This window comes from Ochotona curzoniae, unplaced genomic scaffold (assembly GCF_017591425.1).
Source record: "Ochotona curzoniae isolate NIBS_2020 unplaced genomic scaffold, NIBS_Ocur_1.0 scaffold_2453, whole genome shotgun sequence".
NCBI lineage: Eukaryota > Metazoa > Chordata > Mammalia > Lagomorpha > Ochotonidae > Ochotona > Ochotona curzoniae.
The window spans coordinates 7,227,692-7,253,897 of record NW_024467094.1 but is presented as its reverse complement, the minus strand read 5'-3'; the positions used below and the strand labels follow the sequence as shown (position 1 = coordinate 7,253,897).

Below are 26,206 nucleotides of genomic sequence, written 5' to 3'. Positions count from 1 at the left end.
CGCGAGGCAAATGTCACGTGACTGTGCTCACAGGTGAAATGTGGGTGCCAGGGACTAGGGTGCCAGGGACTAGGGTACCAGGGACTAGGAAGGGGTAGGGTACCAGGGACTAGGAAGGGGTAGGGGAGAGAGTGCTGGGAATTGGTTGGCTAAGGGGCAGTACATGACAGTTGTACAGAAGAAACGTGTTCTCCCATTCTATTGCATGATAATGGTTTCACTGAAGTTGTAAATTCAGAGAGATGGAGACACAGGTCCTCCCAGGATGCCAAGAATAGCTGGAGCTGAGCCAGAGTCAAGAACCTGGAACTCAACCTGGGTCATCACATGGTTAGGGGAGGGTAGGACTTCACCACTCCTCAGGGTGCACAGAAACAGGAAGTTGGATGAGAATGGTGAGAAACGAAACAGGAATCAAAGCCAGACACCAAATGCCTGTCTGTGTATGCGTATGCATGTGTAAAAGTGAGAAGAAGGGATTGGGAGTGTTTACCATAAGGAAATATTTGCAGTGGTGGATATGTTTACCTGGTTTTATGCATTGCATGGTACATACAGGAATGGAAACATCACATGGTACCCCATAAATACACACCAGCTCTCTTTAAAGAATTGTTTATTTGAAAGGCAGAGCATCAGAGGAGAAAAAGACATCAATATCTTCCATGCACTGGTTCCCACCCCAGATGGCCACAACAGCCAGATCTGAGTCAGGCCAAAACTGGGGGAGCCAGAAACTCCATCTGGGTCTCCCCCAAATGAATGGCAAGGGTCCATGCACTTGGACTACCTTCTACTGCTTTCTCAAGCGCCTTAGCAGGGAGCAGCCGGGACATGAACCGACACCACTATGGGATGCCAGCAGCCCACAACAGTTTAACCCACTGTGTCACATTTCCTGCCTGGTTTTTCAGTTTCAGCTTAAGAGACGAACACAATGAGAGACGAATAGGTTAGTTTTTATTGAACTCACTGGGTGTAAGGACAAAAAGGGAGAAAGGGATGAGCGAGTGGGGTAGGCTGAGCTGGAGGGATGAGAGTGGGGTAGGCTGAGAGCTGGAGCAGGATCCCATGTACACAGTCAGAGCCGGGGCCTGAGAAAGATCCGCAGCTGAGAGTCCTGGGGCGGGGAGCAGAGGCTGAATCCCATCTTCTGTTCCCCTTACAGGTGTTGGGGAAAGGGGCCCACCTGACAGGTTCAGGCTCACACCCCCTGCTGTGCCCAGCTGCCAGGCAAGAAGCCAGAAGAGCTGGTTGTTCTGGGCTTGGAGGGGAAATTGTGGGTCCAGGGATGCTTGGAAAGCTTAGAATAGAGCAGGGCTTTCCTCCTCCCATCCCCCACCCCACCCACAGGCCATCAGCTTCTAGCCCAGTGTCCAATCCACGTGATACAAGGACCATCTTAGCTGGAAAAGGTTCCCACTGCAGACAGAGAGCTGGGGCTGCTGGAGAACCGGCCAGAGGCAAAGGCGAGGAAGGCGGGGAGCAGCTGGCACTCCCCCTGTTGGTACTGCCCTTTCCTCTGGGGCTGGCCAGGAAAAGCTTAGATGGAGACGCTGTTCTCGATGAGTGGAGGGTCCAGGTAGGCATAGGGCAGCGCCAGGCCCCGGTTCCGCTCCCTGATGTCGCAGGAGATCTGGGCCAGGCGGCTCTGGAAGGCGGCGATGCTGCGCCGTGGGGCCTCCTCCGTGAAGTGCTCATCGGGGTACGTGCCCAAGGGCCTCTGGGGGACAATGAAGGCCACGTGTGCCAATGCACTCCTCGAAAGGTGAATTGGAAATACACACCCAGCATCCCCAAAGTCTTGCTCTCTGCAGCCTGACCCGGCACAGCCAGCCGGTCCCCACCCTCCCACAGCCCCACAGCCCACGCAGCGCTGGGAAGAACTGAGCATCACGGGACAGCCCACAAGCGCCTGATCCGGGCTCCTGACAGTGGACGGGAGGGTTGGGTTCCTCCAGGAAGCAAAAGAACTCAAGCCCAATGACCTACACCTAAACACTGCTCCTACAAAAACAGCCAGGTTAGACCCACCACCCCCAGCTACCCTGAATTCCACCACAGAGGCCCCCAGCTTAGCGTTCTCAAGGTGTCCCCACCAGCCACTAATAAAAGGGACCTTGGCCAACACCAGCACCACCACCTGCGATCACTCTATACAACAGCCGATCACAGCCAAGGAGTGGCACAGTGAACCTTGGGCATCGCTGCCCAGAGCTCAGGACTCACTGTGTGACCAGGCTGCCCACCCCATGCCCTGGCTTCACCTCCTCGATGGCACTCAGACCCCTCCAGCATGCCCCTCATGCACTGCAGCTACTGCCAGCTCTGCTGCGTCTGACCATTCGTTTCCTTATCTATTGCTAAAGCCCCCCAGCCCAGTGTTAATGGCAGCAGCAACCAGGACCTGTTTCTCTTGTCCCTGATTTTAGTAAGAACTCTATTGCTCTACCCTATGGGCCATGTTTTCTGGAACACACTTTTTAATAAAAATAGATTTCTGAGGCTGATGCAGTGGTGTAGTGGGGTAAGCCACCGCTTGCGAACCCACATGCCATATCAAAGGGCCTGGGATCGAGTGATGCCTCCACTTCCAAACCAGCCTGGAGAGGCAATGGGACAGATGGCCAAGGCTCGTCACCCCAGGCTCAGGCCTGGCCCACACTGCTGTTGCAACCATATGGGGAGTAAACCAGCAGATGACAAACCTCTCCCTTTTTCTACCTTTCAAATGGGGGGAGGGAATCTTTTTGTAAGACAATGATAATTTTATACTACTTGTATTAAATTATCTATTTTTATTTGAAAAATACAGAGAGAGAGAGAGCTCTTGGTTCTACTCCCCTATGGAGTAATAATATCACATATTCTGATATGTGATGTGGACAGCCCAGACAATGTCTACCCCAAATGTCCACCATGTGAAATACACATATTATCAAAACTCTTTAAAAGGTTGTCAGGCCAGGGCTCAGTGCAGTAGCCTAGTGGCTAAAGTCCTTGCCTCCCACTCACCGGGATCCCATATGGGTGCTCATTCTAATCCCAGCAGCCCCTGTTTCCCATCCAGCTCCCAGCTTGTAACCTGGGAAAGCAGTCGAGGACAGCCCAAGACCTTGGGATCCTGTACCTATGTGGGAGACCTGGAGGAAGCTCCTGGCTCCTGGTTTCGGGTTTGCTGAGCTCTGACTGCTGTGGCCACTTGGGGAGTGAATCATCAGATGGAAGATTTTCCTCTCTGTCTCTCCTCTCTGTATATCTAATTTTCCAATAAAAATAAATCTTAAAAAAAAAAGTTGTGGGTTCAGTGTTGTGGTGCAGTATGTTAAACTTCCACCTGTGATGCCCTCCGACCCCTGGCTGATAGCCGCAAACACATCAGTCCTAGCTGCTCCACTTCGAGTCCCGCTCCTGCCAGTGTGCCTGGGAAAGCAGCAGTAGACGGCCCAGAAGATGGAGTGTGAACCAGTGAATGGAAGATCTTCTCTCCCTCTCTTTCAAACTCTGTGCTTCAAATAATCAACTTTAAAAAAAAAAACCTTTGTTGTGCCCTGTGTTTTTATTTGTAATGGCTATTCGCACTCATCCAACGCTTTTTCAGGGCACATTAGGGTGATTACATGGTGCCTTCCTTTATCGGAGTAATGAATTAGACTGCTAGATTTCACAAGGCTGAGCCGGCCTTTCATTCCTCTCGGTCTCTCGGTGCGTGCTGTGTTATTATCCTTTAGCTACTCACTGCTGGCCTTCACCAGCCGAAGTAAGACAGTAGCTAAGTGGGGCGGCTTCACGATTTCATTTTCTTAATAACAGCTGACACGGAAGCACCTTGCATGGACCATCATGACCTCACACCAACCCTTGAGACAGGCGCCTTTATCATGCTCACTTGGAAGATAAGGAAATAGAGGCTTAGAGAGGCCAAATTACATACGCAGGGTCATGCAGGTGGGGAGCGTGGGCCTGGGATTAGAGACCTGTCCGTCTGAAGTGCGTTATCTCCGCCAGGGGCTGGGACCTGGGCTCTGTAATCCAACAAAACGCCTGGGGAAGCTACTCTCCTCTTCCCAGGCAGGCTGACTTGGGAATTGCTTGTTTACAACGGCCTGAAGAAACTGGGTCTTCTGGCACCATTTATATCCACGTAAATGATTTTCATTTCTGCCCGAGTCAAGTCATGATTGTTTTTGTTTGACTAGAAAATCAGACATTTCGGGTAGATGTCCAAATTGGCACACACAAAACCATGAATGACGATTCCTTAAGATTTGTAGAGTTAAAAAACAAATCAAATTAAATTTAAAAATTTAAAACATTTGTAGAGTTTCCATATTTGTGGCTGCATGCTGTTTTTATTCCTAATGCTCTGTGTTAAAAATTCTGTCCCCCTCTCTCTGCCTGCCCCCCACACACAGACTGGCCTGTAGTTTACACCTTCTTTACCAGATTGACGTCTCATAGTTGTAGACATCAAGCTGGCAGAGCACAGAAATATGATAGATCGGATTCAACACTCGCTTCCTGGCCACGGGAGAGCAAACAAATGCTTGAATCTCTCTGATCCCCCTTTCTCTGCAGAGACTGCTTTGACCGATCATTCGTGGTGGCCTGCCCTGAGCATTGTAAATACAGCTACTTGGTGTGTGTTTGAAGACAATGTTTCCGCTACGACACACACACAACATTTTCACTACAAAATGAAAGTCTCAACCAGTGACTGCTGCTGATGTTAAAAGGGCCCAGGTTCGGGGTAGGCGTTTTGGCTAGCAGATAACAAAGCCCCACATTGGGCTGCCTGGATTCAACTCTTGACTCCCACCAAGGCAGACCCTGGAAAGCTACAGTGACAACTCAACTTCTTCAGGTGCCTGACACCCACGTGGAAGACCTGAATCAAGTTCTATTTCTTATCCCTTTGGTACATTTGAGGAGTGAACCAGCAGTTAGGAAGTTCTCTCTCTCTACCTCTCAAGCCAAATTTTTAAAAATTTATTTATTTAAAAGGCAGAGTTATACACAAAAATAAATAAATCTTTCATCCATTTGTTCATTCCCCAAATGGCCACAATGGTCAGGACTGGGCCAGTCCAAAGCTAGGAGGCCAGAAGCCTCTTCCAAGTCTCCCACAAAAAACTGAAAATATTCCCAGGCTAAACTTATCACTAATTTATGAAGAGGGAAACCACCCCCCTTTCCCATCCTCTTCTCTAAAAATTTTATTCATGTGCTCAGAACGGCAGCCTAGTGGCTAAAGTCCTGAACTGCCTGGAATCTAATCCGGATCCCCTTTGTTTGCCAAACTCTTGATTGTCACAGATGTCAGACTAGGGGTCACTTCTTCCAGGAAGCCTTCCTGAGTGCCCCTAGACCCAGCTGGATTCCTCCATCACTAAACGGTAAGCTCGTGAGGATAAGTTCATGGCTGCCCACACATGTCTGGTACAAGTACAAATCCAATGATGGAATCCCTGCCTGCCCGCTCCTACAACGCTGCAGTGCCCTTTCTCACTTTTATGTCTCATCAAGTAGACCATAAGCTTCATGGAGGTTGGGAGGTCTCTGTTTGCCTGGGAGTCCAAGACTGTGCTGACATGTGGCGGGTACCCCCCACAATGTTTGTGGAATGCTTGGATGAATAAATGATGGGTGGATGGATGAATAGGAGGATGGGTGGATATAGGAGCGTGTCTCTAGGCGTCAATTGCCACTTCATAGAGAAACGAAGTACCGAAGTCAGCTCAGCCATGGGTACAAACCCATCAGCCAGTCGGTCCCACACACCTGCAACAGTCACTGTCTCCTCCACAGCGACGAAGCCTTGCCCCTCTCATCACACTGCCGCCCCCCGGCCCCCCGCCATGCACACACCTGGTCCTTGGGCTCTTGGCTGACCAACCAGAAGAGGAGGAGGTTGTTACAGGTGATGTTCACTTCCGGAAGGGTGTCCAGGTAACTCTGCAGGGTGGTCGTTCCCTTAGTCTGAGGTGGGGGCTGCCTCATGGAGGATGGAGCATTGGGCATCCAGGCCCCAAAGTCATGCTGTGGAGACCCCACCCCAGGTGAGTCAGCTGGCTAGTCAGGCTCTGTCTTCATCACCCCCACCAGCCCAGGCCTTGCAGTAGAGGGAATGAGGGGATTGTGACAAAGAAGGGTAGGATGGTTTCAGGGCAGAAAGTTCTGGAAGTGGGGCAGAAGTCAGCCCATCCATCATCCCTCCCAGGACCAGTGGAGTGAGTCACTAGACTGGGAGAAGGATCCAGACCGGGGCGCTGATTCTAACAGAGGGCTCTGGGCTGGCACACCACAGGAGGTTGATATCCCCCTAGCTGTGTTCCAAAAGTGACTCCCAGCGGGGCCCCACCATTGCAAGCTTGACCCCCGTTCCTCAAGCCCTTCACCCTACCCCAGGTGCCACTCCAGCCCCAATCCTGATCCGAGAGCCATCCCAGCCCTGACCCGTCCCTGCTTTCTTCATCTCATCTCTGGCCTCCAGCCTGCTGCTGTGCCTAATGCCCCAGGCTGGCCCCCCCGGCAGCCTCACCTGCCCGCTGTTGACCGCAGCATGCTGGGCGGAGCAGTTGAAAATGATTGCAGTGAGGAACTTCACAAGCTCTGCGGGAGTGCACAGCCGGCTGGGGAAGCCTGGGTGGTACAGGAGGAAGGGAAAAGGAGGGTGTGGATGGAAGAGGCCAGATTCCTAGGGGCAGCTTGGGGCTGGGGGATGGTGAAAGAAGGAGGGCTAAATGTTTGACTACAGCTGTCCGGACACTAAGATCAGGATCAGAATCAGTCATCACTAAGGGTTCTGGTCTTTGCAAGGGTCAGGATGGGAGCAGGGTCTGAGCAAGGCTCTCAATGGGACTGGCCTCCGTCAGAATGCCGAGCTGCCTTCCATCCGGATTCTGAGGCACTTCCAGCGGCAGCCTGAAATAACACCTGATAACATCATTCTTCTCATGTTGCCACAAAGTGTTCCAGCTTAGCAGTGGATCCCCTTTTTGGGCCTAGGGGCAGACTGTACACCTCAAAAACTCTAGTAAGGAAAGGCAATGCTACAGTGTTGGTCCCTGATGTGGGTGACAGCTCAAGTCCTGGCTTCTCCACTTCCCATCCAGCTCCCTGCTTCTGGCCTGGAAAAGCAGTGGAGGATGGCCCAAAGCCTTGGGCCCTTGCAGCCACATGGAAGACCTTGAAGAGGCTCCTGGCTCCTGGCTCCAGACTGGCCCAGCTCCAGCTGTTGCAGCCATTTGGGGCATGAAGCAATGGATGGAAAATCTCTGTCTCTATATTTGCCTTTCTCTCTCTCTCTCTCTCTCTCTCTCTCTCTCTCTCTCTGTGTGTGTGTGTGTATGTGTCTTTCAAACAAAAATAAATAAAATCTTTTTTTAAATGCTCCAGTGATGAATGCAGAGAAAAGCCCCTCAGAATACCCAGAGCTTTGAGGACTGACCAAAAGTACAAAGGGCAGAAACAGGCACTGGGGCTAGAGAGGTTGGGCAGCCTTCCTAGAAGAGGTGGACCCTCCCAGGGCCAAAGGACAGGTGAGCGTAGAATGGAAAAAGGAGGCAGAAGAGCTCCCAGCTGAGTGTGCAGACCCTCCTTTCTGTGCCTCACCCATCTTACCCAATCCTGCAGCTCTTCCTCCCGCCACTTGCTGGCAGCTCCCAAGTGCATACCTCTGGCTGTACCTGCACTTGAACTCCAGCCTTGACAGCAGGTGTCCTTGCAGCTGCTAATGTCACATCCTCACCCGCACGTCAAAACATGGTCTTGTTCCTCCGTACACTCTCCAAACCCGGCTCTCCCACAGTGGTTCTCTACACATCCAGGGAGTCCTGCCCCTGTCTTCTGACTCAACTAATTACGGATTAAATACCTGCAGTGGTATTTGTGATCTGTGGTGGACCAGGTAGAGATTTTTTTTCTTTTGTTCTTGTTTCCAAATGCCACCATGGAAACCCAATTTGTACTAATAGAGATTGTAAGACATCTAGAGGTAACGTAAAGCACAAAGGAGGGTTGCACCCAAGGACTTGGCTGTTCCAGCAGCTCCTAGGATTCTGAGGGGCTCCTGAACACTGGATCCAATCCCTCAGCCCCTCAGAATCCCTGCCTCACATCATGCAGATTAACTAGGACTCCCACCATCTCCTTACAGGACCCTAAAGGGTCCTCCAATGGACTGGGTTGGACCATAGCACCCAAGCTGGGGCTGGGACAGGCTGGGATGGGTTACTGCACCCACCAGCGAGAGCTGGGACTGGGGAACAAGCAGGTTGGGCTGAGCCAGGCTGTAGCACCTTCTGGCAAATGCTGAGACTGGGGATGGGCCTTCTCAGTCTTGGCCACAGTACCTACTGACATGCACAAGATCTGGGTCTGAAAGTGGGCTTGGTGGGAGAACTTCAAGGACTCCCTTGCTGAGATGCTGCTTCTAGGACCGATGACAGACAAGGCTGGGTTAGGCTGTTGCACCTGCTCGAGTACACAAGACCAGAATGAGTGTGCACCAGTCATGCTAGGCACAACACCAGCTGGCAGGTGCCAGGGCTGGGTGCGAATCATGTCAGACTGAACCACAAGACCCCTGGCAGATGTAGGATCCAGGGTTTGGAGCACATGCTTAGCAAGGGAACTTTGGGCTACCTACCACTTGTACCTACTGCTGGTGAATACAAGAATTAGGGCTGGGGCAGGCCAGGCTGGACAAGGTAGCAGTACTTGTCAGCATATGTGAGGACTGGGTCTGGGGGCAGGTGATGCTGAGCTAAGCTGCAGCACCAATGGGTGCACATGAGAGCCAGATAGGATGCAGGCTGGGCTGGACTAGGTCATAGCAGAGGCTGGCATGTGCAAAAACTGGGGCTGGGGGTGGACCTGGTGGGAGTTGTTGGGAGTTGCCCTGACTAGGCTGTGGCACCCACTGGTTTGCATGAAGATCAGATCTGTTTGGGCTGGCTAAGCTCAAAGCTCCTGTGAGACACCAGCTAGGGTGGAACTGACCAGGCAGTTGCATCCACCAGTATGTGCACTGGCTGGTGCAGGTGACAGATGACACCTGACCCTGCACTGGCCCGGCACACACGAGAGTCAAGTCTGAAGTCACTCCAGGTGAGGTTTCTTAGAGAACTTCCCATCTAGACAGCTGGACTCAGACCCTGGCCACAGGGAAAATCACAGGATATGTGTTCCAACCTTGGAGTACATATGTTGGGACTGGACCAGGAGGGGACATCAGTTGCCTCATCAGTGGATGGAAAGCAGAACTAGTTGGAGAATTCTCACCGAGCTTTGCAACATGTTCCTGCATCTGTGGAGGCACTAAGGTGGACTTCGTCAACCAATAGATGTGGGGGAGATTATCTCAGTCCTGGAGCAACAAAACCAACAACTTCTCAGAACTATCAAAACAACTCCAGTGATATCCTCAGGATATTTTTCCCCACATCGGGGTCTCTAGGGCATCATCAAATGACTGTCCCCTATTCCCCGAGTGGTGATATAGTTTGACAGCAAGAAACGACCTCCCTCCCCTTCCTCCTCTGTGGACACAGGAGGAAAAAAAATGGAAACATTTGTTTCACCCACCTTCCTCTACACCTGACCCTCCCCACCTCCCCACCTTAACTGGAAGCCCACATGGGCATGCAACCCTCTCAACTATGTAAACAATATTAAAAATAACATAAAAATTGGAGTTTGGTACAGTTGCCTAGCGGCTAAAGTCCTCACCTTGCACACACCAGGATCCCATAGGAGGCACCGGTTCTAATCCCGGCGGCCCCGCTTCCTATCCAGCTCCCTGCTTGTGGCCTGGGAAAGCAGTCAAGGACGGCCCAAAGCCTTGGGACCCTGCACCCGCGTGGGAGACCTGGAAGAGGCTCCTGGTTGCTGGCTTTGGATCGGCTCAGTTCCAGACAATGCGGCCACTTGGAGAGTGAATCATCGGACAGATGATCTTCCTCTCTGTCTCTCCTCTCTGTATATCTAATTTTGCAATAAAAATAAATAAATCTTTTTAAAAATTAAACATTTTAAGAAAAGATGCCCCAATGACGACAGCCTTCGCCGGGTGCCATCCATCTCACGCACCTCTCCGCCATCCTGCTGCATCCTGTCCCGAGTCACTCTTGGAGCGCACCAGTTTTGCTCACAGTTTTGCTCCTCGCTCACCCTAGCCACACAGGCCTTCCTGAGGTTTCTCAAACGTTCAGATCAGGGCCCCCGTACCTCCTGAGTCCCTCAGGGAGTGGGAGCTCTCAGGCATCAGCACCTCCTACAACAATTGCCCATGCCGGTTTGCTTTTCATCCTAGTGCACACAGCCACCCGCACGCCTGTCTCCTGGTTGGCTGGCTGTATCTTCCCCAAAGCGCGTTAAGCTCCATGAAGCCTGGAGTTTCTGTCTGTCTCACTCACAGCTAAACCCCAGCACCCGGAACAATAGCTGATATGTATTATGAACCCAGTAATTACTGCGGGATGGGAGAGTTGGGGAGGGAAGGAGTCAGTGCACACCCAAGTCAGACACCACAGTGAGAAATCCTAGACATCAGCAAGGAACAGGCGAGGCTGCAGTGGTGCCAGGGCCTGGCATTCCTGGGCAGTACTACAGGGGATTAGCAGGGCGGTGGCCCCACAGGTTTGGTGAGCAAAGAGCAAGAGTCTGGCAGAGGGGAACTGATTGGCAAGTAGCTGCTACAGAGAAGAGCGCCATGAGGACAGGCAGAGGGGTGTGACCCTGGAAAACGGTGGGGATACGAGGGATTGGCTACCCAACTGAATTTAGGGAGACAGTGGGGTGGGGGCAGGTATCAGAGAGGGCTCAGTGGTTGGAGATGGGATGAGTGAAGGGGGGTGATGTGACAGAACAGAGGGATGGGTTGTGGGGGAAAGACTGGGCATCCACCTGCCTTGGAGTGTGTGGCAAAATAAACCTGGGTTGGACGATCTAAGAGAATCAACATGTAGGTCATGTTATGTATCCCTCATCGCCACCTGCTTCCTGGAAACAAAGTCAGACTGATTGGGGTTAGTGGGTGCAATCTGCTTTCCAGTACAAGGGTATTGGGGCTGGTGTGGTGGCACAGCAAGTTAAGCTGCCACCCCAGACACCTTCTTATCAAGGCGCCTGGCTTGAACCCTGGTGACTGCTTCTAATTCAGCTTCCTGTGAAGGCACACTTTGGGAGGCCACAGAGTATTTCGTTACCCTTGTCACTCACCTGGGAGGCCGTGGGGGGCTTCCTGGCTCCTAACTACAGCCTGCCCCAGGCCTAGCTATTGTATCCATTTGGAGGAATAAGCAGGTGGGTAGAAGGGGTGTGTGTGTGTGTGTGTGCTCGCATTGCTCTTTCAAATAACTGAAGTTCATAGAAACTGTCATCAAAGTTACTTAAGACCTAAGCTTATAGTATTGCCAAAAAAAAAAAAAAAAAAACAAACACCTGGTACTCATGCATAGGAGATATTTTAAAAATTCATGGAAAAGACTTCATGGATTTCAAAATCTTTGCATCAACATAAAGTTATTTTTTATTTTATTTTTCCATAAACTTTTAAAAAAATTTTAGTTAATGTTACTATTTATTTTCATTCCATTTGAAAGGCAAAGAAACATAGAAACAGACATAGGAAGATCTTCCATCCATTGGTTCACTCCTCAAATGCCTGCATCAGCCACGACTGGCCCAGGAGTCTAGAACCACATCCAGGCCTCTGACATCGGTAACGAGAACCCAAGCCATCATTGCTGTTTCCTGGGGTGCTTGTTAGTAGGAAGCTGGGTCAGAAATGGAGGCATTGTGGTGCAGTGGGTTAAACCACCTCCTGGGATGCCAGAATGCCTGTTGAGAATGCCTATCCAATCTACGGCCATACCATCCTGAACGCGCCCAATCTTGTCTGAATACCTATCCAGCTCCCACTTAACGCCCCTGGGAAAGCAGCAGAAGGCACCCAAGTATCTGGGCCTCTGCCACCCACCCACCTGGGAGACCCAAACGAAGCTCCTGAGCCTGGGTTCAGCAGGCATTCTGATGCGGGATGCAGGATGCACATGTTTAACTCCTGCCCCAAATGCCCACCCCTCTGCAAACTTTCTGACATGGTGTCATAGATCAATCTAGAATGAGAAGTTTATAGTGACTGGAAGAAGTGTACCAACCCAAAGAGTGATCTGGTGAATTGAATCACAGACAAGTTCCATAAAGAAAGATGGCAGGCATGCAACTGACACAGGAATTGGAACATTGCTTGGGACGGTCACATTCCTGTCCTGACTTCCAGGCTGGCTCTGGGCCTGATTCCTGCTTCACACCCTGAGAGGCAGCGGGTGACAGCTTAAATAATTGGGTCCCTGCCACCTATTTAGGGAAACCCAGACTGAATTCTCAACTCCTGCCTTCTCTGGGCCCAGTGCAGGTGCAAATCAAGGGATGAGAGATGTGTGTGTGCGTGTGTGTGTGTGTGTGTGTGTGTGGCTGTCTTTCAAATAAGTAAAACACATATCTAACCAATAAAGATGGGATTAAGTCAACAGTAATGACAGTCCCTCTGGGTCTCAAACAGGAAATGGATAAGCCCCCAATATGAAACAATTGCTCTGGGTGGGGGTGGGAGGAGTAGCTAAAATCAGGGCAACTCATGATGAACGGCAGGTTTGCAAAACACAGGGAAGGGTCACCCTCTTAAAAAGCCAAGAGAGAGGTGGCTGTCACCTTATTAACCTAGAAACCACTCCCGGCCTCCCTGACAAAAAGACAGCTGACTTTACACGCCTCTCCCTCCCAGTGTGTGGCAACAGGGAGTCACCTGAACCCAATTCTTGCCAAAAACGTTTCACCTAGAGAGACCGTGTCCAGTCTACAAAATACACAGGACGCCGAGAACAAGACAAACCACATCGGGAGGAAGCAATTAGATAAATTCGGAGGGTGAGGCATTCCGCAGGACAATGAGTCTGGAATCTTCCGTAAGTCCACACCGGGTGACTTTCACAAGCGGAAATGCTAAGACCTTGTTCTAAATAAAAGAGACCTTGGAGTTGGAGCGAAACCCAAGCTGCTCAGCACGTGGCCCGGCTTGGCTGCTGATTTGATAGGATCTGGAGGTTGGGGGGGTGGTGGCGATGGCATGGAGAGGGAGCAGTGGGGCAATCTGAGGTTGGACCAGACTTGAGGGTATCACTGAAGGTCACGGTCAACTTGTGAAATCTGAAAATGGCAGTTTGCCTAGAAAATGTTGCTCTTGGAGCCCAGCAGCGTGGCCTAGCAGCTAAAGTCCTCGCCTTGAATGCGCTGGGATCCCATATGGGCGCCGGTTCATGTGGGAGACCTGGAGGAGATTCCTGGCTCCAGATCGGCATAGCACCGGCTGTTGCACTCACTTGGGGAGTGAATCATCAGACGGAAGATCTTCCTCTCTGTCTCTCCTCCTCTCTATATCTGACTTTGTAATAAAAACAAATAAATCTTTAAAAAAGAAAGAAAGAAAAAAAATGTTGTTCTTGAAGGCGCATATTGATTAGGGGTACAATATGGTGACCGTCATTCTAAAAGACTTAAGCAAGACACACACAGAGGTAACTACCATGCCAGAATATTTGCAATTGTTTGCTCTGTGGTGGCTAAACAGCTGCTTATTACACTGAGCAAGGGTACTTTAAAAAAATGTGAGGAGATGACGCCCACATAGGAATGCCCAAGTTCAAGTACAGCCCCAGCTACTCACTCCAGCTCCCTGCTAATGCACACCTTTGGAGCAGATCTGAGAGCTCAGGTTGATTGGATTCCTGCCACCCACATGGGAAACCCAAAGTGAGTTTGCAGCTCGCGCCCTCAGCTTGGCCCGGCCCAGTCCTGTCCATTGTAGGCATTTGGAAGGTGAACCAATATAAGGCGAATGCGAGCATGCGCTATCTCAAATAGATAAAATAAACACATTTGTTAAATTGTGGAAAACAACATTAACAGGTAAGTTGGTTTAAAAATAAAAATGTGCAGGACTGGTGTGATGGCTCAGCTGGCTAATCCTCTGCCTGCAAGTGCCGGCATCCCTATCAGGCACCTATTAGCTTCCTGGACATTCCACTTCCAATCCACCTCTATACTTATGGTCTAGGAAAGCAGTAGAGGATGGCCCAAAGCCATGGGACACTCGGAAGAAGTTCCTGGCTTCGAATTGGCTCAGCTCTGGCCATTGTGGCCACTTGAGGAGTGACCCAGTGGATGGTAGATCTTTCTCTGTCTGTCTCTCCTCTCTATAAATCTGCCTTTCCAACAAACATATAAAGTAATATTTTTAAAAAATAAAAATAAAATTCAAAAATTGTGGAACATGAAATCCAAAGATGTTTCTTTTGGTGCAATGTTATGAAGAGACTAAGCGTGGGTTTCACAAACTTTGCACCAAAATCGTCATCTCATTCCACTTCCCAAGGACTTATTGAAGTACCTTGTTACTTCTGAGTTTTCTGTTAACATCTTTGTTTTACAAAGAAGCTTCCATACCCCTCACGGGGGGAGCTACTTCAGCTGCTTGTTCTCCTGGGAGATGACCTGAGACAGGAGGAATCACCAGAAACACGGAGTCCTCATACAACCCGAACTCACAAGCCAGGGCTGGGGGAGTGGAGGACAGGCACCTGTGCAGCCCGGAGCTTCCTGTGTCTCCCCTCAGAGGCTCCGTCGTCTCCTGTGCATCGTGGGGTCTGGAGGACAGACTGCCTGCTGCAGGGGCCCCAAGCAAAACCAAACGCCTTTCTGTAGAGGGACCACGTGGCTATCGTGTGCCATCCTTAAAAATAACAAAAAGATGCCCAAAAGAAAAACCCTTCTGGGGCTAGCAGATGGAAATCTGGGAAGGTTTCTGAGTTTGGAAATCAGGACCCAGCACAATAGCTCAATTGACTAATCCTCCACCTCCTCCACTTCCCATCCAGCTCCCTGCTTGTGGCCTAGGAAGGCAGCAGAGGACGGCCCAAAGCTTTGGGACCCTGCACCCGCATGGGAGACCTGAAGGAGGCTCCTGGCTCCTGGCTTCTGGCTTTGGATTGGCTAAGCTCTGACCCCTGGGGAGTGAACCAATAGATGAAAGATCTTTCTCTCTAACTCTTCTTCTCTCTATAGGTCTGCCTTTCCAATAAATAAATCATTTTTTAAATAATCTATTTTTACTGCAAAGTCAGATATACAGAGAAAAGGAGAGACAGAGAGGAAGATCTTACATCTGATGATTCACTCCCAAGAGGCCACAACAACTGGAGCCAATCCAAAGCCAGGAGCCAGAGCTTCTTCCAGGTCTCCCACGCAGAGTCCCAAGGTTTTGGGCCATCCTCTACTGCTTTCCCAGGCCACAAGCAGGGAACTGCAAGGGAAGTAGAGCAGCTGGGTTACCAACCACTGCACATATTGGAATCCTGGAGTGTTCAAGGTGAGAACTTTAACCACTAATCTATCACTCCAGGCCCCAATAAATTAAAAAATAATAATAATAATAAATAAGAGCCCAGCACAGTAGCCTATTGGCTAAAGCCCTCGCCTTTAATGTGCTGGCATCCCACATGGGCACCAGTTCTAATCCTGGTGGCTCCACTTCCTATCTAGTTCTCCACTTGTGGCCTGGGAAAGCAGTGGAGGACCCTGCACCCGCGTGGGAGACCCAGAAGAAGCTCCTGGCTGCTGGCTTCAGATTGACTCAGCTCCAGCTGTTGTGGCCACTTGGGGAGTGAATCAACAGTGGAGGATCTTCCTCGCTATCTCTCTTTCTCTATATATATATCTGACTTTGCAATAAAAATAAATTAATATTTTTAAAGTAATAATAAATAAATACATAAGAGTTTGGAAATAAGATTTAGAGGAGAAATGAGAGAAAGATTATTTGGGAAGGGTCAAGAGGGGAGACTGAGTCAGGATGAGCCATGGGACTAGGATGGGGAGACAGTAGACCCCAAGAAGAAATAGGGGCGTCAGAAGAACCAGTCCTCCCCAGAGCTAAGAAAAAGTATTGAAGGAGCCCAGCATGTTAGTCTAGTGGCTGAAGTCCTTGCCTTGCATGCACCAGGATCTCATATGAGCACTAGTTGGTAACCCAGCTATTTCACTTCCCTTCCAGCTCCCTGCCTGTGGCCTGGGAAACAGTCAAGGACAGCCCAAAGCCATCCTTGAGACCTTGCACTCACATGATAAACCTGAAAGAAGCTACTGGTTCCTAGCTTTGAATCGGCTCAGGTCTGGCCATTGTGGCCACTTGAGGAGTGAACCAGTGGATGCAAGACCTATATTTGTCTGTCTCTCATTGTCTCTGGAAATCTGACTTCCCAATAAAAGAAAGCAAGGAAGAAAGAGAGAGAGAGAAAGTACTGAAGAAAGTAGAGGGAGGGTGAGACTTGACACAGGGGTTAGAAAGTGGTTTATTTAGGATGTCCACAAATCATTCTGGAGTGTCTGGATCTGAGTCCTCGCTCCGCTTCTGCCTCTAACTTCCTGCTCATGAGCGCCCTTTGAGGCAGCAGGCGATGGCCCAAGTATTTGAGTCCCTGACACTGGGGTGGGAGATCCAGAGGTCCCTGCTCCTGGGCTTCAGCCTGATCCAGCCCTGATTGCTATAGGCATTTAGAGAGAAAACCAGGAGGGAAAACCCCACTTTCTTTCCTTGTTCCCCCTTTCAAGTAAATATAAATAAATAAATAAATAAATAACCAAGGGGGGGTGTCTTGGACATGAGCTTAATCTCTGGTACTGAGATTAAGGACAGGAGGAAAGGGGCCAGAGGTGGAAAGACAGCGATGGGGGAGAGACACAGTTGGCAACAGCGGGAGTGAAGATCAAGCTGCAAGGCCAAAGCCCTCCACCAAGAGGCCTACAGACAGTGGCTGGTGGCTGCAGGGGCCTCCTGGCACAACAGGTAGGAGAGAAGAGTCCAGATCCTTTGACGCCAAGAGATGGCTGAGTAGCTGGGCAGGGCTAAAAGCAGAGAGCCGGAGGAGCGAAGTGCTCACCTTCTCATTTGCTGTGTGGGGACAGGGACCACGTGGCACTCAAACCCGGTCAGTAGGTGAGGTGGGGGTGGGCCAGGGTGCTCACTGGGATGTGTTTAGGGGGACGGGGATTGCAAGGGGGTACCTGAGCTCTCCCGGCCCAGGAACGCCTGAGTGAAAATCTCGCCAACCCAGGCCTGCAGCTCCGAATCTTGCTGCACGGATACGTCATTGGGGTAATAGTAGCCCACGATGTCTGAGACGAAGCTGCAGGAAAAAGATGCTGGTGTCCTGGGTCAGTAGGGGGCTGGGGAGAAGAACCTGGGGCACAGACCTGGCCAGAAACACCAAGGCCCACTGACAAGGTGGGGAAAGTCCACTGATGCTCAGGGTGGGGACAGGCAGATGACCAGAGACCCCTGAGAGTCCTTGAAGGGGACTTCCCTTAGGTCCTGTCCCCATTTCTGCATCATGGCGGACTGAGGCAATCCTGAGGGAATCAGCTTCTGCTGCACCCCTCCCTGCCCCTTTCCTTCTTCCATTCTCTACTGGGAGGAAGCACACCTGGTAGCCTGGAGGCCCCAAGCATCCATAGCCCACTGCTACCTGCTCTCCCACTGCCACCTGCTCTCCCACTGCCACCTGCTATCTCATTGCCACCTTCTCCTACTGCCACCTGCTCTCCCACTGCCACCTTCTCCCACTGCCACCTGCTCTCCCACTGCCATCTTCTCCCACTGCCACCTGCTCTCCTACTGCCACCTGCTCTCCCACTGCCACCTGCTCTCCCACTGCCACCTGCTCCCACTGCCACCTGCTATCTCATTGCCACCTTCTCCCACTGCCACCTGCTCTCCCACTGCCACCTGCTATCTCATTGCCACCTTCTCCCACTGCCACCTTCTCCCACTGCCACCTGCTCTCCCACTGCCACCTTCTCCTACTGCCACCTTCTCCCACTGCCACCTGCTCTCTCACAAGTACCCAGATGGTACCCCCTGTCATTGGGATCCCCCCCAACCAGCATCCTAGGAAGCCTCTACACCAGGACACGCACACACATTAACCAGAAGCCGGGAGACCCAGGCGTTGGAGCCAGATGGGCTGCCTGAGCCCCCCCCACACACACCTCTCAATGGCCGCCCAGATCTTCAGGCCGTCATCGCGGTAGTGGTAGTTGGGGATGTCCAGGACGCCGCGGGCCCGCAGGCTGTCGGGGAGGCAGAAGTTGGTGTAGGTGAAGTGGGCCAGACCCGTGCTCATGAGGTAGAGGAGACCTCGCCTCCCGATGGACGTGACCTGGGAACACAGCACAGCTGGGCTCCCAGCCAGCCTAACGCTCACCGCTCACCCGGCTGCCTGGGGACGAAATAAGCTAATGCCTCCACCCACTGAAGGTCTCTTAGGTTAACCCAGCAGCCTCAGACCGCCAAACACCCATAGGGGGCTGGCCTGTTGTGGCTGGGGTCCCTACTACGTGCCTACGAAGAGACCCTGAGCTTTTGATAACTAGATGAACCTGAAAGGAAAAGAGATGAGGGTCTGGCAGGTGGCGAGGTCAGTTGAGAGCAGAGCTGGGCTAGGGCTCCCATGGAAACTCAGTCTGAGGGGGTGGTACTCTTGGGTGCGATCCGAGGGCTGGGACAGGCTTATATGGACAGGGTGAATGGGGCGGGGCGTGGGGCCAGGCATGGGTGGGAACTGCTAGAGGGGCAGGCCCTGTGGTCAGGAGTGGGCAGCTGAAGCAAGCTTGTGGGCAAGGCCTGAGCACCTCAGGGATGCCTTAGAAGGCCGCACCTTGTCCACGAGGCCTTCGGGGTTGAGCAGCGTGGCCCTGGCGATGGTGTTCACCTGCAGTGTGTAGCGGGTGTGCGGGAGCAGGAGCTGTGAATGGAGCGAGACGGGGAGGTTGCATGAGGAAGGCAGAGGGCACTGGGGAGCAGGCCTCCCTCCAGGACCCTGGCCCCTGTGCTGGCTCCCATCCCGGGGCCACACGGACCTTGTAAATTGGATGGCAGAGCGGCAGTTGGCGCAGGGTAGCCATGGAGAAGGCCTCGCACAGGAGATGTGTGCACAGGAAGTGCGTGTTGTTCTCGTGGACCAGGAACTCCGAGTTGCGCACCCACGTCTTGGCCAGCAGCCAGTCCCACTCGGGGTCGGTGGGCAGGAAGATGGGGCTCTCTGGCCCGGGGGTCTGGCTCAGCTGCAGCCGAGGGCAATGGGGGTGAGGGGGTCTCAGGACTTGGAGCCCCAATGCCCCGGCCGCACCCCTAGTCACTCCCCAGGCTCACCTGAATGGCCAAGGGCACCAGCGCCCCCTGCGGGTTGAGCCACAGCAGGCAGAGCGGAGCGGCCACGTACTGCTGGTGGCCGTTGAGGCAATGCACGGGGGCGTCCGCCAAGATCCAGTAGTCGGCTAGGAAGATGTTCCCCCTCTGGGGAAGGGGCTTAGAGCCTTAGAGAGCGCTCCCCACCAGCGTCCCGCATCCCTCTCCCTGGCCTGCTCGCCTGCACACACTCCCCTCCCCGAGGCAAGGGAAGGTCTCTGCAGTCCTGAGCCTCACTCATTTTGGTGGAGTACCCCACCCTTCCCAGAATGCCTGGAATGAGGTCCAGCGAAGTCCTTCCTTATGCAACGGGCTGACCTTGGCCTCTGGCTGGGTTAAGCCGGCGTCCTCTCCTCCTCCCACATCTGCCTACTCTCTCAACTCCAATGGAATCCCTTCCACAGCTGACCATCACGTATCCAACAACAGCAGAAGTCAACACCTGTCTGGGCAGGCCCCAGAGAGAAGACTGTGCAGCTAGTCCAGCCTGCAGATGTCCTGCCCTCCAAGACTACTCCTGCTGTAGGCGGGTGTCTATTCTAACGCCTGTTCTGAACTGTTTGCCTTCTTTCAGTGCCTGCCATCTGGACACACCCAAGCACAGAAGCAAGGCCTCCCGAGAAGCCATGTCAAGCCATCTGCCCAGTTCATTCCCACCACTTCTGCAGGCTTTAAGCCCCACCAGACCCTTGTTCAGATCCGTTCTACTGGGAAGAAATAGGGTCAAGGTCCCCTCCTCCCCCAGCCCCGGAGTGTGGGGGCTGCCGGCTGGACACGGCCCAGGCTGCCCAAACCCCTAACCTACACACGTGTCTCTTGTCTACACAGGCAGCACGAGCTTCTCCCGCCACTGTCTCCCTCCTACCAGGCCCATAGTTGAGGTCCATACCCACCTCCAGTTCTGCCTGCAGGCACGTGTCCTGTCCTAGCAGAGGGGCCACCATTTCATTGGTGACTGGCAGCTTGTTGGGCAAAGTGGAGAGGGCGTGGAGCATGACGGGATTGACCCCGTTCAGGTACTGGTACCCAAAGAAGTGGTCCTCGTGCCAGTGTTCTGTGACATACTCTGGAGTGGGAGTGGGGCAAGAGAGAGGCCCACTCCGCGTGGGAATGGCCCGCCTGGACCCAGACCTACACTGCTGGGTCCTGTGCTCTGAGCTTTCGTCCCAGCAACTCGATGCCATAGGCGTAAGCAAACCCTGATCACCAGGAGGTCCCAGAGGCCAAGTGGCTTCCCCACTTAAGGACTTGAACCCAAGCTTTTCCAGCTGGAAAGTCCAGAATTCTCAGGGGGAGAAGGGGGGAAGAGGAGTTCTGTAACCCTCTTAGTCGGAATCAAGACCACATGTCTCCCCCTCCCCCAGGCGAGCAGTGTCCCTGGCCTTACTCTGCCCACCCCCACTCAGAGTGGTCCCCCTGAGTCCCTGAGCAGAGGCTGCCAGCACCTGCCTCTGGAATCCAGCTGTGGGGGAAGCAGAGGAAGGGGTTTGAGAATGGGGGTGGAGGAGAAGGAACTGGGGTCCCCGCCTGGCTCTGCACACGCACCAGACGTGAAGGTCTTGTGACACCAGAAGATGTTACGCATGTCATCCAGCTTCTTCCAGGAGCCCTTGCGGTCCAGCAGTCCCCGGAGCTTCATGCCCAAGGACCTGAGGAGTCAGCCAGCAACAGGTGAGAGGGGAGGGGCCTGGGGGTGCTGGGGGCCTCAGCAGGACCCAGCAGGATCGATCCCCAGGAGCGGGAGAAGCTAGCAGTCCCCACAGGAGGGGACAACTAAGGCCTGCTCTGCCAGCACACCCGCAGGCATGCTGAGCCTTGAATGGTGGGGCAGGCTGCCTGAGGGCGATGTGAGCGCTTCCCTTCCTGGGCACTGATCTGCTGCTCGCTTGCTTTTTTGTTTTTGTTTTGTTTATGACCTTAAGCAACATTTTATAACCAAGAACAAGTGCCGGCCCAGCACAGTAGCCTAGTGGCTAAAGTCCTTGCCTTGAATGCACCGGGATCCCATATGGGCACCAGTTCTAGTCCCAGCAGCTCTGCTTCCCATCCAGCTCCCTGCCTGTGGCCTGGGAAAGCAGTTTAGGATGGCCCAAAGCCTTGGGACCCTGCACCCATATGGGAGACCTGGAAGAGGCTCCTGGCTTCGGACCGGCTCAATCCTGGTCATTGCAGCTGCTTGGGGAGTGAATCAGCGAATGGAAGATTTTTCTCTCTCTCTCTGCTCCTCTCTGTATATCTGCCTTTCCAATAAAAATAAATCTTTAAAAGAAAGAAAGAAAAGTGCTTAAAATGAAATGTACTTGTCCTTGCTCTCTTTTAAGTGGTGCTCGTCCTAGACAACCACCCTGCCCCCGCTACTGTGTTTCCACATGGGACAAAGTCTGTTCTTCCCTGCACGCCCCAAGTGCAAGCTCCTTTATGAAGCCAGATCTGAGACAAGCATACCCCATTCCTGCCATCTCCCTTGTAAACATGGGGTGCATCCCTCGTGGAATGATGAACTGCACAGGGCAAGGACTGGGCTTCGCATGGCTGCACCTACCCAGCCTGTAACAAGCACTCCCTGTGGGGGCTGACCCAAAGACAGGAGAATGGGACACAGAACATGTGGGCTGTGGGCCAACAAGGCAGGCTGTGCCATGAGGAGGGCAGGCTCCTGAGGAAGGCAGCTGTGGCAGTGCTGGGGGTGGGGCGTGGTTTATAGATGGGACAGGTGAAGAAGCAAAGTCACCTGTGCTGGCTCACACCAGTAGTTGCTAAAGGCCTGCCCATCAATGCTTGGGGCATAGGTCAGGTGTTAGATGCCCCCATCTCATATCAGATTGTCTGGGTTTGATGCCAGTGTCCAGCTGACAAGGATCCTGGGTAGCAGTGTTGGCAACTCAATTGATTATAATTAATTGTATTCTGGGGCTAGCGCTGTGGTTAATCCTCTGTCTTCAGGTGCCGGCATCCCATATGGGCATTGGTTCGTGTCCTGACTGCTCCACTTCCCATTCAGTTCCCTGCTTGTGGCCTGGGAAAGCAGCAGATGATGGCCCAAAGCTTTGGGTCCCTGCACCTACATGGGAGACCTAGAGGAGGCTCCGGGCTCCTGGCCTTGGATCAATTTAGCCCCAGCCACTATGGCCATTTGGGGAGTGAGCCAGCAGATGCAAGATCTTTCTCTCTGCCTCTCCTTCTTTCTATAGGTTTGCCTTTCCAATAAAAATAAATAAATCTTTTTAAAAAAAATAGTTGCATTCCTGTCACCCATGGGTGGACCTGGATTGGGTTCCTGGCTCCTAGGTTTTGGGTACAGTCCAATCCTACCCCTGGTGGGCATGTGGACAGTAAGCCAGTTAGTGGGAACTCTCTGCCTCCTTTGCCTCTCAGGTTAAAAAAAAAAAAAGCAGGTTTTGATGCCCCGTGCTTCCTGGAAGCTCCTGCAGCCTGTCAGCTCTGTCTGGGCCTGGCCACACGTTCCTATCCTAAAGCTCAAGATCCCAGCACGCTCTCTCCAGGCCTTCCATTGCAGACCTGAGCCCCATGCACTCTCCTGTCCTTCCACAAGGGCACAGTGGCCCGCAGGATGAGGGCCCGGCTCCCCCTGGCCTGGCCTCCTTTGGGCATACCACAACCCCCACCCAAGGGGTCAACTAAGTTTCCTGTTCCAGCCAAAAAAGGGGCTCCTGGGCCTTGCATGCTGTCTCCCCTCTACTCCTCTTCCAGGCCTGCTCCAGTCCTGTCTCCCTCTCCCTAAGGGCCATCCCCTGCTCTAGGCACCACAGGGTGACTCCCTGTTGGCTTCAGCTGAGCCCCCTGACTGCTAATTGACTACACGGCTACTTCCCTAAGGACACTGGGGACAACTCACAGCCAAGGTTACCTCCTCGCATTACCACGGAGTAATGCAGATTGAGCCACGAGCATGGGGCATTCTCTTTTGTTTCTCCTCTAAACCTCTGAGATTGACATGAATGGTGTCGACACTTAAACGAGTGAGCCAACCAGCGGACAGGACAATGGCGCAGCCCAAACACCATGGTTCTAGGGTCTGAGTCTGGGGTGCTCTGATGTCACCTCCTCCCAGAAGGTTCTGCCCCACCCCGCAAGTCAGCACTGAGCGTGTTTTATCAGCTGACGCTTGGGACGGGAGGTCCCAGGAGGAGAGGGGTGCTGGGGGTGGATCGAGACCGAGATGGGGACACATGGGAAGAAATGAGAGAGGAGCCCAGGAGGTGGAGGGCTTGGGGGCAGGAGCAGGGGCTGGGGGTGCAGATGGGCGGGGCTCACGCGGGGATGGCGTTGAACAGCAGCGAGGTCGTCTTGGTGGCAGAGTAGCGGATGTTGGGTTCCATGTGAAGCAGGGATGGGAGGTCGATCTTCATAGGGAAGCCAGGCAGGTGCCGATTCCCACTGCTATAGGGCAGGGGGCGACATGGGGATGGAGGCCAGGGAGTGAGGGGCCGGCTGCTCCCTCTCCCCACTCGCCAAGACTCCTCCCCTCTCTCCTTACTCTGCCCCCACCCCAGATGACCTCACACATACACACACAGGAGGAGGCCTTGCAAGCTCCTAACCCTGCAATGAAACTGCCCTTGTTACACACTCACTCTGCTTTCCAGACTGCCTGGCCCCTGTCCCCCCAGCACCACTCGCCACCCCCAAACAGCTTCCTCCACCTTCCCAAGCCTGCATCCTCACCTGTCCTCCTGGTCCACACAAGGCACTGTCTTGGTCAAGGCAAATTTCTTGTCTCCCTCCACCTCCTCAAAGCTGCTAACGTCCAACATGCGGGGGAAGCCGGGGGCGTAGACCTTCCAGCTGCCCAAGGAGAGAGGCCAAGTGTGGGGGAGGTCAGGCTTAGGAGAAGCAAAAGCCTTGGCCTCCAACCAACCAACAAAGGGAACAAACAAAACCCTAGAAATCACCCACTGCCGGGGGAGGTGCCACAGCACTGGTTCCCTGCAGAGAGGCATTTGAGGGTGACACGAACATCACCATGGCTGAAGCCCAGGCTGTGTGAAGACTGAGGTTATGAGAAGTTTGGGGGTGAGGCTGAGGTGGCTGAGTACCAGGATCTTTCCCGATGTTGGGATCAGGTTGGTGGGGGCTTCAGGACAGCCTCAAGGATGGTATTGGGGCACAACAGTTGGCGCTGGTCATCTGGGCCCAGACTCAGGGCTCCACAGTCCCGAGGCAGACACCGTGACCAGGGGCAATGATGAGCAATCTAACGAGGGTTGAGGTCAGAATTGGGGGAGTAGAAGGGGAATGGTCCCCCCACCCACTCACCGGTAGCACTGTTGCCGGGCCTGCAGCTCCCGTCTCCTGTGATCCAGCAGGAGAGGAAGGGAATCATCTTGACAAATAGTTCTTGCTGTGGGGAACGAAAGTGCCTCTTTATCTGCAGCTCTGGTGGACCACCACCTCCCCCACCACTGTGCAGTTTAATTCCACTCGGAAAAGTCGGGGAGACTGCAGAAGGCCAAGTGTTTTGTGTTGAGGGGGGCAGAATAGTGTAGCAGGTGTTGGTGTGAAAATGAAATTTTTCTCTCCGTTTCACTTCACCATGAGCTTTTTAAACCATCTTCTCAGGTCGACATGAGTCTTTGGCCTCCCCTCCAAATCAGTGCTGTCCCAAAGCCCTTGCACTTCAGAGCTTGAGAGAGCTACTTCTTTTATTGAATATATCTACTTGGGAGCCCAGCGTCCCTCGCCCCACAGACTCGATGAGACACTCCCATTTCTTAGTCCCAGACCACGATTTTGGCAGGAGCGCACCTGTTCCCGGCCTCAGCTCCACGATGCGGTAGCCCTCGATCCACTGATAGCATGGGAATTGGGAGACGGTGCCGTCTGGGGCGGTGACGCTGACGCAGCTGCAGTACCAGGAGTCCTTGCGGAAGAGCGCATGGCGCTCCTTGTGTAGGCGCAACAGCAGGAGCTCGCCCAGCTCCGCGGCGCAGCGCACCTTGTACCTGTGGACCTGCGCGGATGAAGGCAGCCAAGGAGTGAGAGCCCAGGAACGGCCACGGCCATCCCGGTGTCCGCCTGGCCAGACGCAGCCCACAGCTCGGTCTGACCCAGCTTCTGACCAGCCCGGATAGGAGGGATCACGGAGGGCAGCCCTACTCGGGGGCGCGAGTAGGTGTGGCTCGGCTGAGCGGAGCAGCTCCAAGCTCCCTCGTGCAAGCCACCATGGAACAACCCTGGGGCTGGGAAAACAGGCAGATTCGGAGCCCAGGGCAGAGGAAGTCAGGGCTAACAGTCCCCAACGACTTGCCTGAGGCCCACCATCAGTATAACCAGAGCTAGCAAGCCAAGAAAGGGGCTCATCTCCCTGCCCCCCACCAGAAAAGACAGAGTCTACAATGGAGAAGGTGATGAACGGGTCAGGGCCCGCATCCCTGTCCAGGAGGAATTCGCCTTTCCACGGCAGCCCCCCCGCCCCTTCTGTGTACTCACCGATCCCTGGGCGAAGTCCCTGCCTATCCGGTCCAGTCGCTCCTTGGGGCTCTCCCCACATGTACCCACCAGGGTGACAGAGATGTTGTCGAGGGTGCCAGCCATCAGGTAGGGACCCGTGGTCACGCGCAGGCGGTACACAGCCATGATGGGAGGGAGGAGGGAGCTCCCACGATGCTGGCCACTGCAGCGCAGTCAGAAGAGGTGAGCAGCTGGCTACTGGGCAGAGGACTGGGGCACCAGCAACAAGAAGACCCAACTCTCTCTCTCTCTCTCTCTCTCTCTCTCTGATACTCCTGAGCTCTCTCCAAAACTCCCAGGTGGTGGCCCAGCCTCCCTTTCCCCACCCACAGTCTTGCACCCTAATACTTGTTTGCTCCCCTGCGGCACAGCCGGTCCCTCTGGCTGTCTCACCCAGATGGAGATCGGAATCCTGGGTGCCCTAGGAAG

At 53.3% G+C, this 26,206-nt stretch overlaps 1 protein-coding gene across 2 annotated transcripts; it reads right to left on the bottom strand.

The window, feature by feature from the left end:
* Nucleotides 1–1,111: 1,111 nt before the first annotated feature.
* On the bottom strand, nucleotides 1,112–25,969 carry ALOXE3 (arachidonate lipoxygenase 3). 2 transcript variants are annotated; one of them, XM_041000585.1, is made up of 15 exons: nucleotides 25,757–25,969; nucleotides 25,073–25,277; nucleotides 24,584–24,668; nucleotides 23,993–24,112; nucleotides 23,582–23,707; nucleotides 20,852–20,955; nucleotides 20,200–20,372; nucleotides 19,271–19,414; nucleotides 18,979–19,182; nucleotides 18,777–18,863; nucleotides 18,109–18,278; nucleotides 17,125–17,246; nucleotides 6,542–6,642; nucleotides 5,869–6,039; nucleotides 1,112–1,723 (listed from the first exon to the last, which is right to left on the bottom strand). In XM_041000585.1, exons 1-15 carry the CDS (start codon nucleotides 25,901–25,903, stop codon nucleotides 1,544–1,546), a joined length of 2,139 nt encoding a protein of 712 aa, XP_040856519.1. In that variant the 5' UTR covers nucleotides 25,904–25,969; the 3' UTR covers nucleotides 1,112–1,543. The 2 variants fall into 2 exon arrangements, with proteins under 2 accessions (XP_040856519.1, XP_040856520.1); XM_041000586.1 differs by having other exon boundaries at nucleotides 23,582–23,704; nucleotides 25,757–25,903.
* Nucleotides 25,970–26,206: the final 237 nt, after the last annotated feature.

Excerpts from the sequence above, each read along its gene's own strand:
- ALOXE3 (XM_041000585.1), bottom strand. The coding sequence starts at position 25,903 with ATGGCTGTGTACCGCCTGCGCGTGACCACGGGTCCCTACCTGATGGCT. Across the intron at positions 19,415-20,199 it reads GCCTGCAGGCAGAACTGGAG|AGGGGGAACATCTTCCTAGC; the intron begins GTGGGTATGGAC and ends CCCCTTCCCCAG. Across the intron at positions 18,279-18,776 it reads CCGAAGGCCTCGTGGACAAG|GTCACGTCCATCGGGAGGCG; the intron begins GTGCGGCCTTCT and ends CTGTGTTCCCAG.